Source organism: Mytilus trossulus, chromosome 3 (genome assembly GCF_036588685.1).
Source record: "Mytilus trossulus isolate FHL-02 chromosome 3, PNRI_Mtr1.1.1.hap1, whole genome shotgun sequence".
Lineage (NCBI taxonomy): Eukaryota > Metazoa > Mollusca > Bivalvia > Mytilida > Mytilidae > Mytilus > Mytilus trossulus.
Genome location: NC_086375.1, coordinates 3,003,249 through 3,021,487, shown reverse-complemented (window position 1 = coordinate 3,021,487; position 18,239 = coordinate 3,003,249). Strand labels below are relative to the sequence as shown.

Here is an 18,239-nt window from a genome sequence, read left to right as displayed (position 1 = left end):
ATAGTCAAAATATGGGAACATCAGTCATCATCGTATAACAATTTAACAGGACACAACAACATCTACTATCTACGAACACATGGATTGATTTGAGTGTCTGACGTCAGAAAAATTATATAAGTCACATAAATTTGTCGTTCAATGTGCATACAATAGTTATCCAAAGTACCTGGATTATAAACAATTTTAAATTTTACATAGGCAATGAGCGCAGACAGGGTTAAAAAATCAAAAGTATGTAAGAATAAATTACAGAAATCAAACTAGTCCAAAAGTTATACATAGAATTTATGAGAATCCAAAACTTTTAAAAGGAACAATTTAACAGGACACAAAAACCTATCCACGAACACATGGATCTACTTGAGTGTCCGACGTCAGAAAAATTATATACGTCACATAAATTTGTCGTTCAATGTGCATACAAACAATTTTAAAATTTACATAGGCAATGTACGCATACAGGGTTAAAAAATCAAAAGTATGTAAGAATAAATTACAGAAATAGACCGAGATTCAAACTAGTCCAAAAATTATACATAGAATATATGAGCAACCCATACTTCAGCCAATATTTACATCTCATATATCCTAGTGAACTTGAAATTAAGGATACTACTGATACTAGAAGGACTGCTTCATACCTTGATCTTTTCCTAAATATTGACGAAGATGGACGACTTCACACGAAAATCTATGATAAACGGGACGATTTCAACTTCCCAATTATCATTTTCCCATTTCTAAGCAGTAACATACCCTCTGCCCCTTCGTATGGTGTTTACATATCACAATTGATACGTTAACGTTATTCACGTGCTTGTTCACACTATACGGACTTTATATACAGGAGTGTGCTCCTTACGCAGAAACTGCTCCAACAAAGTTATGAGGAGGACAGATTAAAGTTGACACTCCGTAAATTTTATGGACACCATCACGAATTGGTGGATCCATATGATGTCCCTTTAACCAAACTAGCTTAGGACATTTTAACCACATGGTAGATTGTGGTTTGTCACTATGTCGTCTAATCTTTTAATTACCAAACGTGACTTATTCCCGATTGTGACTGTTTTCCTGAATGTGAATTCGTATTACTATAAGACGTGTTTCTGTACTTGTTTATCCCAAATTCATGTATTTAGTTTATATGTTTATTGTTATATTTGTAATTCTCATCTTCTCATTTTGTCAAATGTGTTGACGTCTTTTTATTATATTTAGGTGTTACGGATAGAAAAATTAATCACCGCCTTTATTAATTATATTTAATTTTGTACGATTAATTACGTTTGAAGTTGGATTCATAACAAACTGGACATATATATATATTACAGTTAATTGCTATTAATAAGTATTGCAGTATGCATTTTGTTTTAATGAATTATCAGTATTTAGTTCTAATATAATCTTAAAGCAATCCCAATTCTAGCTCACTTTTAAATTATAGTTTTTCATGTGTGACGTCATGCTGTTTCTAAATTTCATAAATTCAAATGTGGCATAACGTTTGCCTATTCGCCATCGTTTGTGACGTCATTTTTTTAATTGCGTTGACGCCTGGACTGATTCTGGTGTGTCTATGCTGTATTGAACTTGGCATCATGTATTCGGGTTTAGTTTTCTGTAATAAGTTAATACTTCAGTTTCATTATGAATATATCTTTCACATTCATTTGTTAAAATTTACTGTTTGCAATAGCATGAATCGTTCTATTTAATAGTGTTCTTATCCCGGGCATAAAAACAATGCCGTGTTTGGCAAAACCTTTTGAACTTTTGATCTTCAGTGCTGTACAACCAACTTTGTACTTTTTTCACTTTCGATCTTGTATAACTGGGCGTTATGTATTCGGGTTTAGTTTTCTGTAACTAGTGAATACTTCAGTTTCATTATGTATATCTCTTTCATATTCATTTGATAAAATTTACTGTTTGCAAAGCATGAATTGTTCTATATAATAAGAATGTTCTAATCCCGGCTATACAAACAATGCCGTATTTGGCAAAACCTTTTCAACTTTTGATCTTCAGTGCTGTACAACTTTGTACTTTTTTCACTTTCGATCTTTTATATCTGGGCGTCACTGGTGAGTCTTGTGTGGACAAGACGCGTTTTTGGCGTATTGAATTTTAAACCTGATGCTTTTTGTTATCTATTAATCATGCTTTTCTTTGTCTAATATGTTCTCCTTTTTATTTGTATTGTAGTCCTGTAATATTATGTTGTCATTTCAATGTTATATTTAACTTTGCCATTAAAGTGCGAGGCTTGGCATGCCATAAAACCAGGTTCAACCCACCACTTTTATTCCCCTTTAAAAGTGTCCTGTACCAAGTCAGGAAGATGGCCATTGTTATAATATTGTTCGTTTCTGTGTGTGTTGCATTTTAACATTGAGTCGTTTGTGTTTTCTCTTATTTTTGAGATATTGAGATAAGACGTGGCACGGTACTTGTCTATCCCAAATTCATGTATTTGGTTTTGATGTTATATTTGTTATTCTCGTGGTGTTTTGTCTTTTGCTTGTTGCGTTTCGGTTTTGTGTCGTTGTTCTCCTCTTATATTTAATGCGTTTCCCTTGGTTTTAGTTTGTTACCCCGATTTTGTTTTTTGTCCATGGATTTATGAGTTTTGAAAAGCGGTATACTACTGTTGCCTTTATTTATGAACATAACTGTTTTTTCAATGTCAAATCTATTATATTTTATTCTGTAAAAAAGTTAAACATTGAAACCAAGTCAAAATTGTTAGATTACGAGGAATGGTCAAAATAAATATATGATTATTTGATATAAGCCCGAAGACAGAACAAAGAACGTTTACCAAATTGATATTTTGATGTACAATTACCAGATTGGGGTAAAAGATATAAGATATAATGCAAACGGCAATATGGCAACGTATGTTGGCAATGAGTTTTGAAAAATTAGTTTACTTACAAAATAATAAGAGATGTTAGGCCTTGGAAAGGTGTCCCATTTAACGATGTTAACTGATTTTCGTCCAAATACCTGAAACATCACACTTAAAAATGTAATACGACATCACATTTGTCATAATAATCAATACAAACAGATTTACATAGTTATAGGACAATTTCTTAAATTGAGTGAATTCAATGAACACTATTTACATATCTTATGTTATATGCACTTATAGATTTGCACAATACAATACTTAGTTATTTATCATTTATGTAGTGTAACACAAAAAATGACGAAAATATAATACTGACTCCGAATAAAAATTCCTAACAGAAAGTCCATAATCCAATGACTGTCCCTATGGTATCTTTTGTTTCTCTGTTTCAGTGAAATGGTAATTATGTATACAACTTTTGTATGTATTGTACGTGTATGTCGTCTACATGTGACATTACTTTTTTGTGGCGTCGATCCTTTCGTTTTACAATTATTAATTCTATAAAGCTCTTTCTGTGTACTGTCCTGAAGTATTTTAGTTATTCTTTGTTATTCTGTAGTTAACAAATCAGAATGAACTTATTATTTATGTATTTCTCTGTATGTGCATCTGTTTGTACTTGGTACTCGTCATGTAATGGTATTATTTCAACGATATATTAAACATTGCATAAAACTCGGAGGTTTGGCTAGCCACAAAACAAGGTTCAACCCGTTTATTTTCTCACAGGTAAAGAAGAGCCTTGAGTCCTTGGAAGACTGTCCCACTTATCGATGTTAACTGATTATTGTTCAGCACCCTGAAATATAACAATTTGAAATACACTACAACATTAGTCATGGTCATCAAACAGATTTACACAGTCATATGCACGCTACTTATGTTAGTATAATTTATTGATGACACAAGTTATCATACGTTATACATGGTATTTACTTACAGATTTGTGTATTACAAAAAAATACCAATAAGTTATTTATCATGTATGCATTAAATAATTTAGCGGCAACGATACGTCCTTGAATGTCATCTATAACACTGCAAGTGTGTTTATTCACAGACAGTTTTAAAAATAGGCAGACAGACATTTAAACTATCAGATCGAAAACAAACCGATAACACTATGGCTATAAGAGGAAAATACAAACAGGAAATACTAGTTCACAAAACACAACATTGAAAAATCTGTCTAACAACAACCCCACCAGAATTCTATTGTTCTTTTCTTTAGACATGTTGTGTCTCGTTTCCTAAAGAACGGAAATGAAATTAACATTTTTGTATGTTGACATGAGAAAAAGGAATCAATGGAGAACAAATTATGAACCGGTAGACCAACAGCATGCGGTTGTAACAATGTTCTTCTTGTTTAGTAAATCTACTTACAAGTGTTGCAGCGCCGTCAAATCTTCAAATACATTTTCATCTAGCATTACCAAGTAGTTTTTTTGAAGTTTTCTGAAGAAAAAAAACCTAACAAATTGAAAGCAAGTGCCTCATTACATTTAACTTTAGAAAAAAAACAGATTCACAATGAAAAAAAAACCCAAAACATCGAAAATTTAGTACATCTTTTATTAACTTATAACATAATTATGTACTTACAGTTATCTATACAATCTGTTTGGATCGTAACATTTCTTTTTTGGAAGATCATACATTTTCACGGTTCTACATTCTATCGATACCTGTAACTTGGCATTTCACAAGGTCATGTTTTAGCAGTCTGTCTATGACTTCTTTACACTAAATTCATTGTATGTTGGATGTGTACGGATTGATTGTTTAGTCTTAGAGACATGATTTGTTTCATTAGTTGTAAGTGGCTTTGAACTAGCAGTCAGATAACTGCGAGTACTCTCAGATCTGTTCATTGTGTCTTTTTATCTCGGGATGTATAAGTACCCGGCCACGTCCACTTGTAAGTTTAGTCTATCTGATGAGTTAAGCCTTTTTCAACTGATTTTTATAGTTCGTTCTTATGTTGTACTGTTATGCCACTGTCCAAGGTTAGGGGGAGGGGTTGGATCCCGCTTAAATGTTTAACCCCGCCACATTATTTATGTATGTGCCTGTCCAAAGTCAGGAGCCTGTTACTCAGTTGTATACACAAGAAAGGCCGTTAGTTTTCTCGGTTGAATTGTTTTACATTGTCTTATCGGGGCCTTTTATAGCTGACTTTGCGGTATGGCTTTGCTCATTGTTGAAGGCCGTACGTTGACCCATAGTTATTAATGTTTGTGTCATTTTGTTTTTTTGTGGATAGTTGTCTCATTGGCAATCATATCACATCTTCTTTTTTATATATTACATTTGGACTCGACGTTAACGGTTTTTTTTTATCGTTTCCAATTTACACATATTTTCTGTACCGTTGGATAATTGCCTTAACACAGACGACAAAATACTAAAGATTATCAAAAGATACCCGCAGGACATTCAAACTTATAGATTGAAATTAATATCCCAACACCATAATTAAACTAGTCAGACGGACAGATAAAAAATAGTACTCAAGACACAATATAGGAAACTAGAGACTAACCAACACGCATTTAACAAAACTGGGTTTGATCTCAGAAAGGTTAGAAGATTCTGCTCCACATGTGGCACCCGTCGTGTTGTTTATGTTATAACAAATTCGGCTACTGATCATATTCAGTAGGTTTGGAACAGTTGTAGTTACCACAAAAGGAACATATCCGGTTTCATCTGTGAAACGTATATTGTATAACTGTCAACCAACTCGTGATGGCGTCCGTAAAATTTACAAATAGATGTGTTCAACTTAACTATTTGGAACTCTGTGTTTAATAACTTTATTGTGAGCAGTAACCCGTTATCAAAAAAATTATAAGACCTAACCCGGAAATTTTGTATCAATATTATATGTACAATTCGAAGTAATTCGAACTCAATAGTTAAACACCCTAAATATGAATGAAAGAGAAGAGCGAAACCCATGTATGTTCGATTTGCCAATGTATTCGTAACTTAAGTGGAGCAGGATCTGCTTACCCTTCCGGAGCACCTGTGATCACCCCTAGTTTTTGGTGTGGTTCTTGTTGTTTATTCTTTAGTTTACTATGTTGTGTCATGTGTACTATTGTTTTTCTGTCTTTCTGTTTGTCTTTTTCATTTTTAGCCATAGCGTTGTCAGTTTGTTTTAGATTTATGAGTTTGACTGCCCCTTTGGTATCTGTCGTCCCTCTTTTAAGACATCACGGTTGGTGTCATGAAAATTGCTTTGATACATATCAATCCGTTTTAAAGTCGCAGTGTAGAACAATGTGTAGCTCATGAACATAACTGTTTTTTCAATGTCAAATCTATTATCTTTTATTCTTTAAAAAAGTTTAACATTGAAACCAAGTCAAAATTGTTAGATTACGAGGAATGGTCAAAATAAATATATGATTATTTGATATAAGCCCGAAGACAGAACAAAGAACGTTTACAAAATTGATATTTTGATGTACAATTACCAGATTGGGGTAAAAGATATAAGATATAATGCAAACGGCAATATGGCAACGTATGGTGGCAATGAGTTTTGAAAAATTAGTTTACTTACAAAGAAATAAGAGATGTTAGGCCTTGGAAAGGTGTCCCATTTAACGATGTTAACTGATTTTCGTCCAAATACCTGAAACATCACACTTAAAAATGTAATACGACATCACATTTGTCATAATAATCAATACAAACAGATTTACATAGTTATAGGACAATTTCTTAAATTGAGTGAATTCAATGAACACTATTTACATATCTTATGTTATATGCACTTATAGATTTGCACAATACAATACTTAGTCATTTATCATTTATGTAATGTAACACAAAAAATGACAAAAATCTAATACTGACTCCGAATAAAAATTCCTAACAGAAAGTCTATAATCCAATGGCAAAATTAAAAGCTCAAACACATCAATCGAATGGACAACAACTGCCATATTCCTGACTTTGTACAGGCATTTTCTTATTTAGAAAATTATGGATTCTTGTTTTTTCATCTAGCTAAACCTCGCCCTTGTTTGACAGTCGTATACAATGTCACATGTGTGAACAAAACAAACAGACATACCAAGTATAAGTGTCAAAAATATTGATACAGCAGCCAACGATATGTTATTATCTTAATCATCTGATAAAAACAATCAGATATATAAACAAAAATGTCCTTGGATGTTCTGTTTTATACTGCAAGTGCTTTTGCTCTAGAACTATTTTACCTAAAAGTTATTGCTTGGTTTGAATCTAAAACCAATATCGGTATGGGTTTTGTTCATTGTTGTACGGTGACCTATAGTTGTTAATGTTTTTGTCATTTTGGTCTTTTGTGGATAGTTGTCTCATTGGCAATCATAACACATCTCCTTTTTATATTCTATCTATTTTAAAGTTTTCAACACCTAAGTTGATACCATGGTGTACAAACAAATGTTAATTGGGAAGTATATCAACAGACAATATTGATGGCAATTACTTCTTAAATTCATATGAATAAACTCATCATAGATACCAGGATAATATTTTGTATATGTTCGCCAGACGCACGTTTTGTCTACAAAAGACTCATCATTGACGCTCGAATCCAAAAAAGTAAAAAAGCCAAAAAAAGTACGAAGTTGAAGAGCATTGATTGAGGACCAACATTCCTAAAAGTGTTGCAAAATACAGATAAAGTAGTAATCTATGCCTGACGTAGTATTTAAAAAATTCTAAATTTTGTAAATATTAAATTTATAAACCATATCAATGACAATTCATGTCAGCACAACAAGTGTGAAGCAATGAAACAAGTGACTGTTGAAAAATAATGTTAATCCAATTCTTGATATATCATAATCTTAGTCTTCTGTGCACGATTTAACCATTTTTTACGTAAACATATCGTATAATCGGCATTTTTTTCTCTCGGTCTGTCATAAATTGAAAATATGGCCGCTCAATAATTGTCGTGTTTTAAAGAGGTAGTTTACTGATTGTCACCTTATAATAAACAATCAACAGTAAGCATGGATATTGAGCACGTATATAAAATGCTGACTATGTGAGGGCTGTATAGCCAGTCAAGGTCGTTAAAAACTTCCATTTGTTGATATGGCCTTTGCTCATTGTTGAAGGCCGTACGGTGACCTATAGTTGTTAATGTCTCTGCATTTTGGTCTTTTGTAGATAGTTGTCTCGTTGGCAATCATACCACATATTCTTTTTTTATACAATCAGATAATAGTTTATTTGAATGACAAATCCATGCGTATTGCCATCACCAGATTTTACGAGAGGGGTCAGGCTAAGGTCACTTTGAATACGGAAAATATGTCGACGAGTTGCTTCCTGTAAGCATGCAATTTAATAAAAGCAAGCTTCTTCTAAATATGAACAAAGTGAATAATTTTCTTCAGAAAAAGGTATATATACATATGTGTAATGATGACAACTATCCATGTTGTTATAAAAAAACATATGCATAATTTGTTTTAATTTGAAGTTTCATATGACTTAAAATGCAATTAAAAAAACTGGTCCGCGTTAAACACATTCAATTGTCTAAATATATTATAAGCCTTAGGTCGACATAAGTGTACATGGACTACATTAGCTTGTTAGTCCACTGTTTTATTTTCAATTGAACAAGACGTATGTCTATCCTGCTCAAATGACTTATTATTTACAAAATAGAAACCGTCTTCCGTTATTTAAATGATTAAAAATTTTAAGCTCCCGTATTATTTATTTTTTAATAAAAGTAAACATGTTTTTTTTTGCATTATTAAATGTATCTAAGTCAATTTAGTTTGGTGGGAAATTTTACTAAGAGTTTTAAGTGAAAGAGGGACGAAAGACACCAAAGGGACAGTCAAACTCGTAAATCTAAAACAAACTGACAACGCCATGGCTAAAAATGAAAAAGACAAACAGAAAAACAATAGTACACATGACACAACATAGAAAACTAAAGAATAAACAACACGAACCCCACCAAAAACTAGGGGTGATCTCAGGTGCTCCGGAAGGGTAAGCAGATCCTGCTCCACATGCGGCACCCGTCGTGTTGCTTATGTGATTACAAATCCGGTAAATAGTCTAATTCGGTAGGTCAAATTCATGAAAGGGAAGGGGATTGTAGTTACGACGTATATGGCACTTGATTTTAATATTTATCCTTCACAATTGAAATAATCACCATCATTTATCAATATATCTGCTGAAACACAATGTAAATTCTTTTTTTAATTTTTATTTTGTATGAGAAAGGTTCAAGATCAAATTTTATTTGTGTTACATAGTTTTACTTACAAGTCTTGAAGTGCCGTCAAGTCATGGAATACATTTTCATCTAGCGATGCCAACAGATTTTTGTTGAGTTTCCTGGAAATTGAAAACAAATTAAAAGCAAATGCGGCATTACATTTGTCATCATAATTATATAGAAATCAACCGTTCACAAAATAAAAGGCCATTATTGCAAATTGGGTTCAATTTATCTGTAGATATATTATTACATTTGCACTGACAGTTATCTATGCAAATGTTTTGTCTATTGTTCATTGTTTATGTTAAATGGTATTTATTCTATACTATGCATTCGTATATCGGTTTTCCGGCTTTAATTTTTCTTGGTTAAGTTTGTTTGATAGGTGCAATTCGAACGAAAATTGAAATGATTTTTAGAGTTGTGTTCATTTTGCATACCCTTGTATTTATATTTTATTTAAATTGGACTCTATTTAGAAAGTCTTTACTAGCACGGTATTATTATATACTATATAATACATGTACTATCAACTACAATAACGGTTTTCAAAAAGAAGCGAGAAATATGAAAGTCGGAAATACCATGAAAAAATTCCATATGACCAGCAACTGTAATCTAAAAACAATATATAAAACTAAGACTGAGCAACACGAACCACACCAAAACATGAGGTGTTCTTATGTGATCTGGAAATGTAAGCAAGACCTGCTCCACATGTGCCAACCGTCGTGTTGGGCATGTTAGTACACACATGGTTAAAAGAACATGCACGAAATAATCCGTTTTGATCTCGAATATCAAATATTTGTAGTGCTTGAATTCATAGTCAACCTTTTTACATTTTGACTTGGTACATCATTCATGCTATCACAGAGTGCAATGTTTTATAATGCTGGGGTATCACGCATTTAGCTAAAGCAATACCTACCCATACAGAATCAAATTAAAGTTCACTGTTATAAATATCAATATCAATATGAAAATAAGTACAGAATAATAGCATTTTTTTTTATACTGACTTTACTTGCAAGAATATCAAGTTAGGACAAGCTGCTATTCGAGCTGATGATGTCAGTATCAAAAAATTAAATGCAATTATTCTATTTATCGGCAATATGAAATTAATTGTATATATTTGTTGATGGGAATATAAGGTAAAATGGAAATTCGTAAAACTACTTTTACGCGTACAAAACGTTTGGATCGTTTTTCTGTTGTAGCAATGAAGTCGCGTGCATTTCATTGATAAATTGAAGTCGGCTCCATATCTTGACTTACATCTAGAAATTGACAATAAGGGTCGATGGAACACAAAACTTTACGACAAAAGAGATTATTTCAGCTTTCCAATTGTGAACTTTCCGTTTCTAAGTAGCAACATTCCAGCAGCACCTGCATATGTGGTATATATCTTCCAATTGATACGATAATCCAGTGCTTGCATTTCCTATCATGATTTTCTTGATAGAGGGTTGCTGCTTACAAGGAAGCTATTAAACCAAGAGTTCCAAATGGTGAAGCTGAAATCATCCCTTCGTAAATTTTACGGAGGCCATCACGAGTTTGTTGACCGTTATGGAATAACCGTAATTTCAAAAATTATATCGGATATGTTCCTTACGTCGTAAGTTACAACCCCCTTCCTTTGCATGAATGTGACCTACCGAATTATACTATTTACCGGATGTGTTATCTCATAAGCAACACGACGGGTGCCACATGTGGAGCAGGATCTGCTTACCCTTCCGGTGCACCTGAGATCACCCGTAGTTTTTGGTGGGGTTCGTGTTGTGAATTCTTTAGTTTTCTATGTTGAGTCATGTATAATATTGTTTGTCTTTTTCATTTTTAGCCATGACTTTGTCAGTTTGTTTTAGATTTATAAGATTGACTGTCCCTTTGGTATCTTTCGTCCCTCTTTTGATGCGGATGGATTTGAACAAGCGACGTTGCTGTACTGGAACATGACCTCATTGTCTAATATTTGCGAGTATCAAGTCCTGCTAATGATCTTAAAAAATCTTAGACAGTAAGATCAAAGGGAAAATGTACAAATGTCCGATAATATCATCTACCAACAAGGAAACACTATAATCTACTTAAAAATAAATTAAAGAATCAGGTTCTAGTAAGAGTAAGAATCAAATGTATAATGTTATATTCCTGTAGAGAGATAATATTCATTTTATTTAAAACCATGCCGTTTGTGTTCATATAAAAATATAAATTGATAGTTAATTAATCGCAATCAATATATAACGTGAAAAGGTGCATACATATGTGTATGTGTGTTTTATGACAAAAATTACCTCTAACAAATTGATTACGATGCAAACAAAATAACCAGGACGTGATAAGAGATATAATATGTATTCAAATTAGCAAATAGTTTTGTATACTGTACTTACAAAGAAAGAAGAGATTTTAAGCCTTGGAATGCCGTTCCATTTATCGATGTTAACTGATTGTTGTCCAGATACCTGCAACATCACACTTAAAAATATACTGCGACATCACATTTGTCAAAATCATCAATACAAACAGATTAACATAGTTATACTAGTATGTCAATTTCGTCTTAAACTGAAATAAAGCTCTTTGCATACAAGTTACTTTTAATAATGCAATAATTAATTATTTTTTCCAGTATAAAATCTTTAATTTCCAATGATATTTCAATGAATCTCTGCTACAATCGAGTACGTTTGTTTTCGGACTGTTTCAATCGATATTTATGGGTTGGTTTGAATATAAAACATATAGAAATATATATTCTTGATATATATTAGACACCTATGCTGATACATCTGTTTGGTTTCTTTATTAAGATAGTTGACGAGGGAAGTGTTTAACAACCTTGACTGGCTTTAAAGTCCTTGCAAGATCGGCTCGGTACCCGAAGGCGTTTGGTGAGCGTTTAAATATGTTCTCAATGGGCCAGGAACAGGTGGAAGACGCCATTCCTGTAGGTCATCCTCTTGATGTTGTTGAGTTGTTTTGTTTTTTTTACTATTTTGGTGTTTCTTTACAGTCGATGCTCCACAACGGCTGCATTCATGGTCAGATTGGTCAGCTGGGCAGCCCGCTAACCATAATCACGAGTACTCGTAGATGAGTCTCGAACGAAATATTAACGATGACAAGAAGATTAATCAGGACCAAAGTCACGAGATAGTGAAATGGAGGTCCATCATCATACACCTAGTATTTATCTCCAGGACGTCAGTCTGCATAACACTCCCCTATGCTAAATGGGTTTTGGAGTGTATGCTGACGCGGGTTACGCGGTTATGCATATAATATTCTGACTCTATACAGCGTTTGGTTGGTTTCTGTCATCGACAGTAGTGTGTCGTTGATCCTTCTTTTAAGTAACCTCTTATCGTAGATAGCGGGTAAGGGAGAGCTGACCAGCACGTTCGTTCAGTAATGACTGAGAACAGACTGGAGATTGAATTGGATCTAGATGATTGCGGTAGTTCATGGCTTTACCACAATCGTGTATTGTACCATAACAGTAAGTAATCGGTCTAGTTCTTTGCCTAAATCTGCAAATTTGGAGACAAGATTTATAATTTACAGTAACACTGTTTATTTATATAAAAAAACTTATTTATTCATTGCATTATCGAAAATGATTTTAAAAAATACCAAATAATTGTGCTTTTTTTTCCTAAATAAGCCATTTAAGCGGAGATAACTCTTTAGTACAAAATTAATACTGGACATACAGGGAAATTATCATATTTTATTAGCAAGAAAACAAGTTCGGTGACACCATTTTTCTCCCTTTTATTTTCCTTCATCATTTGATATAACCAATCTTCTCATTTTTAATGTAAACAATTTTGTCTCACAGATTTCTTTTTATGCGCAAAACTGTGTATCTATATGAACACTATAAGCTAATTTTACCAGTTTGGAACGACTCGTAGCTTGAAAAATAGCACGTATCGCATACTTTTTATATTATATTTTTTTTAAAAATCAAAACAATACTGAACTCACAGGAAAATCAAATCGGAAAGTCCATCATCTCATGTCAAAACACATCAGAAACGAATACAAAACAATTGCCATATTCCTGACTAGGTACAGACATTTTCAAATGTAGAAAATTTTGGAAAAAAACAGGTATTTATAGCGCTAAACCTCTCGCTTTGTTCGACAGTCTCATCAAATTCCGTTTTATTTACAATGATGCGTGAACTTTACCGACATAATAAATAAAAACGTCAAAATATGGTTACAGCTGTCATCATCGTGTTACAATTTTCAAAGAAACATATAAAACAGACCAGAAAAATGAATATTAATACAAGCACATGGACGGGATGTATAAGCACCGAGCCACGTTTAATGGATATCATAGAAAACAATCCAACAGTAAAAGTAATATTAATAATAGAACAAATAAAAATGAAAAAAACAATATAATAACACTTTCTTGATACGGAATATTTATCAACAAAGTCTTGGTACCTTTCGATGAACATTTTTAGAAAAAAAACCGAGACGATCTTTGACATACCCCAGGTTCGTCAACTTTCTGCTAGGACACTGATGACAGTTTATAAAGTCTGGGTGGGAGCTTAAAGCTCTTAAATATCTTAAGAATTCGGTCTTTTTTTTAATTCTATACCCCTAAACTACCTTAAAAAGTAAAATTGTTTCAAATTTCATCACCTATTCATAAGTAAAAATACAAGCCAATAATGCAATATACATTAATTAAAAAGCACTTAATGCTTAAATGAGCTGTTGAATTATTAACATGACTCCTATTTATCTATCAAAAGATACAGCGATTTGTTTTTGCTCTCAAATGAAGAAGTAAAATTGATTTTTTGAAATAATGAATGTAAAGATAGCTTGAGCAACCTCACAAAATATTCGTGATATGTTGGTTTTCTCTAAGATTAATAACTCATAGACGAAACAATTGTTTAAAGTCATATGAAACGAGTGAGTGGTGAAAAATTATATGTGTCCAATTATTGAACTAATGCATGCATACATCATAAACTTAGTCCTCTGTGCACGATTTTATTATTATTTTCGCAAATATATCATATAATCGTCAATTTTTTTTCTCTCTGTTTGTTATGATTTAAAAATATGGCTCATTAAATGTCGTGTTTTGAAGCCTAGTTTTACCGAATGTCACCTTATAGTAAACAAATCACAAAAAGCATGTGTAATGAGCACGTGTTTATCATGCATAATCAGATATTTGTTTATTTCAATGACAGATCCATGCGTATTGTGGTCACCGGATTTTTCCGAGGGAGATTTACGCTCGGGTCACTATGCATACGGAAAATATGTCGGCGAATTGCTTCCTGGAAGCAAGCAATTAAAAATAAATAAACTTCTTCTAAATGTGGACAAATTAAAGAATTAAACTCCTAAAAAATTATATGTACATAAGTTGTATAATGAAAACTATCCATATAGTTATAAAAAACATATGCATATTTTTATTTAATTTCAGTTTTTTTATGACTTTAACAGGTAACTAAGCGCTGTCATTCGCATTTAAAGATGTTTGCTTGTCATGTTTTGGCATTTTTGGCAGATTTTCAGAATCCTCTGGTTTTATCCATTTGAATGCCTTAAAAATGACCATTGACTTTACCCCACCCCGTCCCAAAAACACACACTTTTTTTTCTTTTTATAAATCTTTTACATGTATAAATATAAGCCATTTGTACAAGTCTTATATAACCCATGTTATTTTTTAATAGTTTTTGAGTCATTAAACTTGTCAATGATATAGATCTGAAAAATCAAGAGAACATTTGCCCGCCTTTTTAGTGGCTAATATCTTGAAAACAAACGCATTGACCTATATATTTTGTTTTTCTCTTTTGGATTCTTAAATCCCATATCTATGTAAACTAGTGTTATGAGAAGCTTGTTATTTTGATACTGAGTAGCAAACCTCCTTAATGTTAGCTTCTCGAAATATATTGCGGAATATTGATATGCTGTCGGTAAGTACTCACAAAGGCCAATAATACAATACATGTTAATTTTGACAATTTTTAAAATGAGACTTAATTGTAAATAGTAATCAAAGGTACCAGGATTATAAAATTAAAAAAAAATTATAAACCACCTTAATGTCAACAACTGCGGTTAATTGTAAATATATGCTACATAAGTGTTAAATCTCATGCAAATTAATTATGCATTGGTATGCTTTGATGTTATTGTTCCATAAAATACAAAAATAAAACTAGATGTGTCATAGCGATACGAATGGCCCCCTCTCAAAAAGATGAAAAATCTGCAATTTCAGTAACACATGTTGACACAAACATGATGGTAGTCTCACATTGATATGTTCATATATATATAAATTAACTGTTAAAACAAAACCTAGCTTAAAATATGGAGGCCTATAGACAAAAGTCTATATAACTGTTAACAAAACTCAGCTCCAAAGAACTGTTAACAAAACTCAGCTCAAAATGAGAAGGTCTATAGAAAAAAGTCTGTATAACTGTGATTTTCAATTTATCAAAATCCAAAGCCCGTAATTTCGGCCAAAATTAGCGAAGCGGAACAAAATTAAACTTGACCTGTATCTCATCATGGTTATTTCACATACTAAAACTAAGCCCAATATATAAAAGTCAGTATTACAATTTTCAAAGTTCTAAACCCTTAATTTTGGCAACAAATAATAAAGAGAAACACAACATACTTGATCATATAATGGTTTGTTGCGGAATGACGGAATGACGGAATTTCTGAATAACGGAATTTCTGAATTTCTGAATTTTGGACGAGGGTAAACCTATAAGGCAACGAAAACTTAGTTGCGGGGTCATAATGATATTGTTGGGAAGTGAAATAATTATTTTTTTATAAAATATCTAGGTAACGTTTCTTTTGTGGGCTAGTATAATATGGTAAGTTCAAATAAAAAGTGTTGCCATTTAAATTTGAACGTTTGTGTTTGACGCGTAAAAGCACAAACATACTGTAATTTGTGAAATTTCAAAACAGGAAGTCCCGAATCAAATACCAAAATTAAAAGCTCAAACACATAAGACGTATTAAAAGCAACTGCCATATTCCTACCTTGGTACAGGCAGTTTTTTATGTAGAAAATTGAGGATAAAAAAACTGCTGGTTTTATAGCTAGATAAATCTCTCACTTGTTTATAGTAGCATTAAGTTCCATTTGATATGTCAATAAAGTGTGAACATAGCAAATCGACGTTTATATTAAAAAAAGATTTTTTTTAAATGTAAAAAAACAAGTAACATACGTGTCAGTGATGTTCAACTTATATACTGATAATATGTTCTGTTTTGAATAACCGATGTGAAGTGCAATCAAATACTGATTATAGTAAAGTTTTGTTTGAGTCACAGACGGATCAATCTGACTCGCTTTATCCAGAACTCGACATGTAATTTCAATCCGAAGTTTTTTTCTCGGGAAGCCTATATTTAGCAGTGAAACACGTAACGGATATAACCTTATTTCAAATACTCACAGATTAGTTGTTAAGGTTGGAATTCCAGACGGTACTGTTGTTAAATTTTTATCTGTGCAAATGACCGTTGTTCCATTACAAATACACACTGAAGGACACCCAAAAACTGTGCTTTTTAAAACAATGCACATAAACAAAAGAATTGTTTGGTTCATTGTCTGATGAATACAACTACAAGATAAACAAACAATGTGAAACACTTTTTTTTTTTAATAAAATCAAATTATATAAATTTATATATAAACACTCGTTAAACTTACATCGCAATATGGTGGCTCTAAATCTTATTCACGAGATAGAAAATTTATTTATCCAGGACAATATTGTCTAAAACATCTATGTCCTATAGCTGTTGACATTTTTTGTTTGTTACTGTTGTGGTGTTGGAGTTATTGAACTCGTTTAATTTCGAAGAAATTTGCCTGTTTTTCACCATTGAATATGTAAATTCTGCTCTATGAAAAGTATTTACAATTTTCGTATATTCATTTTTTACCCTTCGCTAGCGTCCTCCCGCCAAATTTAGTAGGACGTTTTTAGCATTACAGTTAAAATAATAAATCATGAAAACAAAGATTGCAAATACCTTGCTTGAAAACTTTATTTGGCAGTTTGCTCAGGCATTGTGAATAAGATTGACAATTCAATGGCGAGGCTAGGCGAAGTAACATACTATATAAAAAGAGTTGATTGGGCATTGACTATTATCTGATTATATTTGAAACAATTTTGATATTCATTGACCAATCAAACTTTTATGTATAGTAAAATTCTCGTTTGAATTGTTTTACATTGTCTTATCGGGGCCTTTTATAGCTGACTATGCGGTATGGGCTTTGCTCATTGTTGAAGGCCGTACGGTGACCTATAGTTAATAATGTTTGTGTCATTTTGGTCTTTTGTGGATAGTTGTCTCATTGGCAATCATACCACATCTTCTTTTTTATATGTTTTACTCCACCTCCGCATTTAATTGAGGTGTCAATGTCTGAGCAAGCAACCAAACAAAGTTGGCAAGCAAGGCATCTAAACTATTGGTTTGCATGCTTTATCCTTTGACTAACAAGGGTATGATGGTGCCCCAAATGATTCTCAAAAATGATAAGTGTAATTATTGAATCTTGAGAATTTATGTGCTGCATTGGACCGGTCTGTAGGAATTCAACAGGATATTTGTCGAAAAATGAAATTGAAGCTGTTAAGGACAGATCTATATTCGCAGCAACTGTTCCTGTTTTACAACTTCTGCTACGTGAAGCATTCGTACTCACGTGAAATTCAAGCTTAGCTAGAGTTAGGGCTACGATTGTTTTCAGCTATTTATGGGAAAAAAATGTCCCCATCAAAATTAAAACAAACTGAACCGATTACTGACTGATTCGATACACAATCAAATCTTTCTTAAACAGGTTAACGGAGCTACACATAATTTTTAACCTACGATTGAAAATCAACAGACCAACAAAAAGCCAATTGCACGTGCACGCTATCTGTTCCTCACGTCAAGACAAATTGCATGCGATATTT

General features: G+C 32.5%; 1 protein-coding gene across 1 annotated transcript; it reads right to left on the bottom strand.

The window, feature by feature from the left end:
• Positions 1 to 2,942: 2,942 nt before the first annotated feature.
• Positions 2,943 to 17,757, bottom strand: LOC134709881 (reticulon-4 receptor-like 2). Its single transcript, XM_063570010.1, has 8 exons — positions 17,669 to 17,757; positions 16,713 to 16,883; positions 11,606 to 11,677; positions 9,239 to 9,310; positions 6,504 to 6,575; positions 4,316 to 4,387; positions 3,657 to 3,728; positions 2,943 to 3,018 (listed from the first exon to the last, which is right to left on the bottom strand). Exons 1-8 carry the CDS (start codon positions 17,755 to 17,757, stop codon positions 2,943 to 2,945), a joined length of 696 nt encoding a protein of 231 aa, XP_063426080.1.
• Between the last annotated feature and the right edge of the window lie 482 nt (positions 17,758 to 18,239).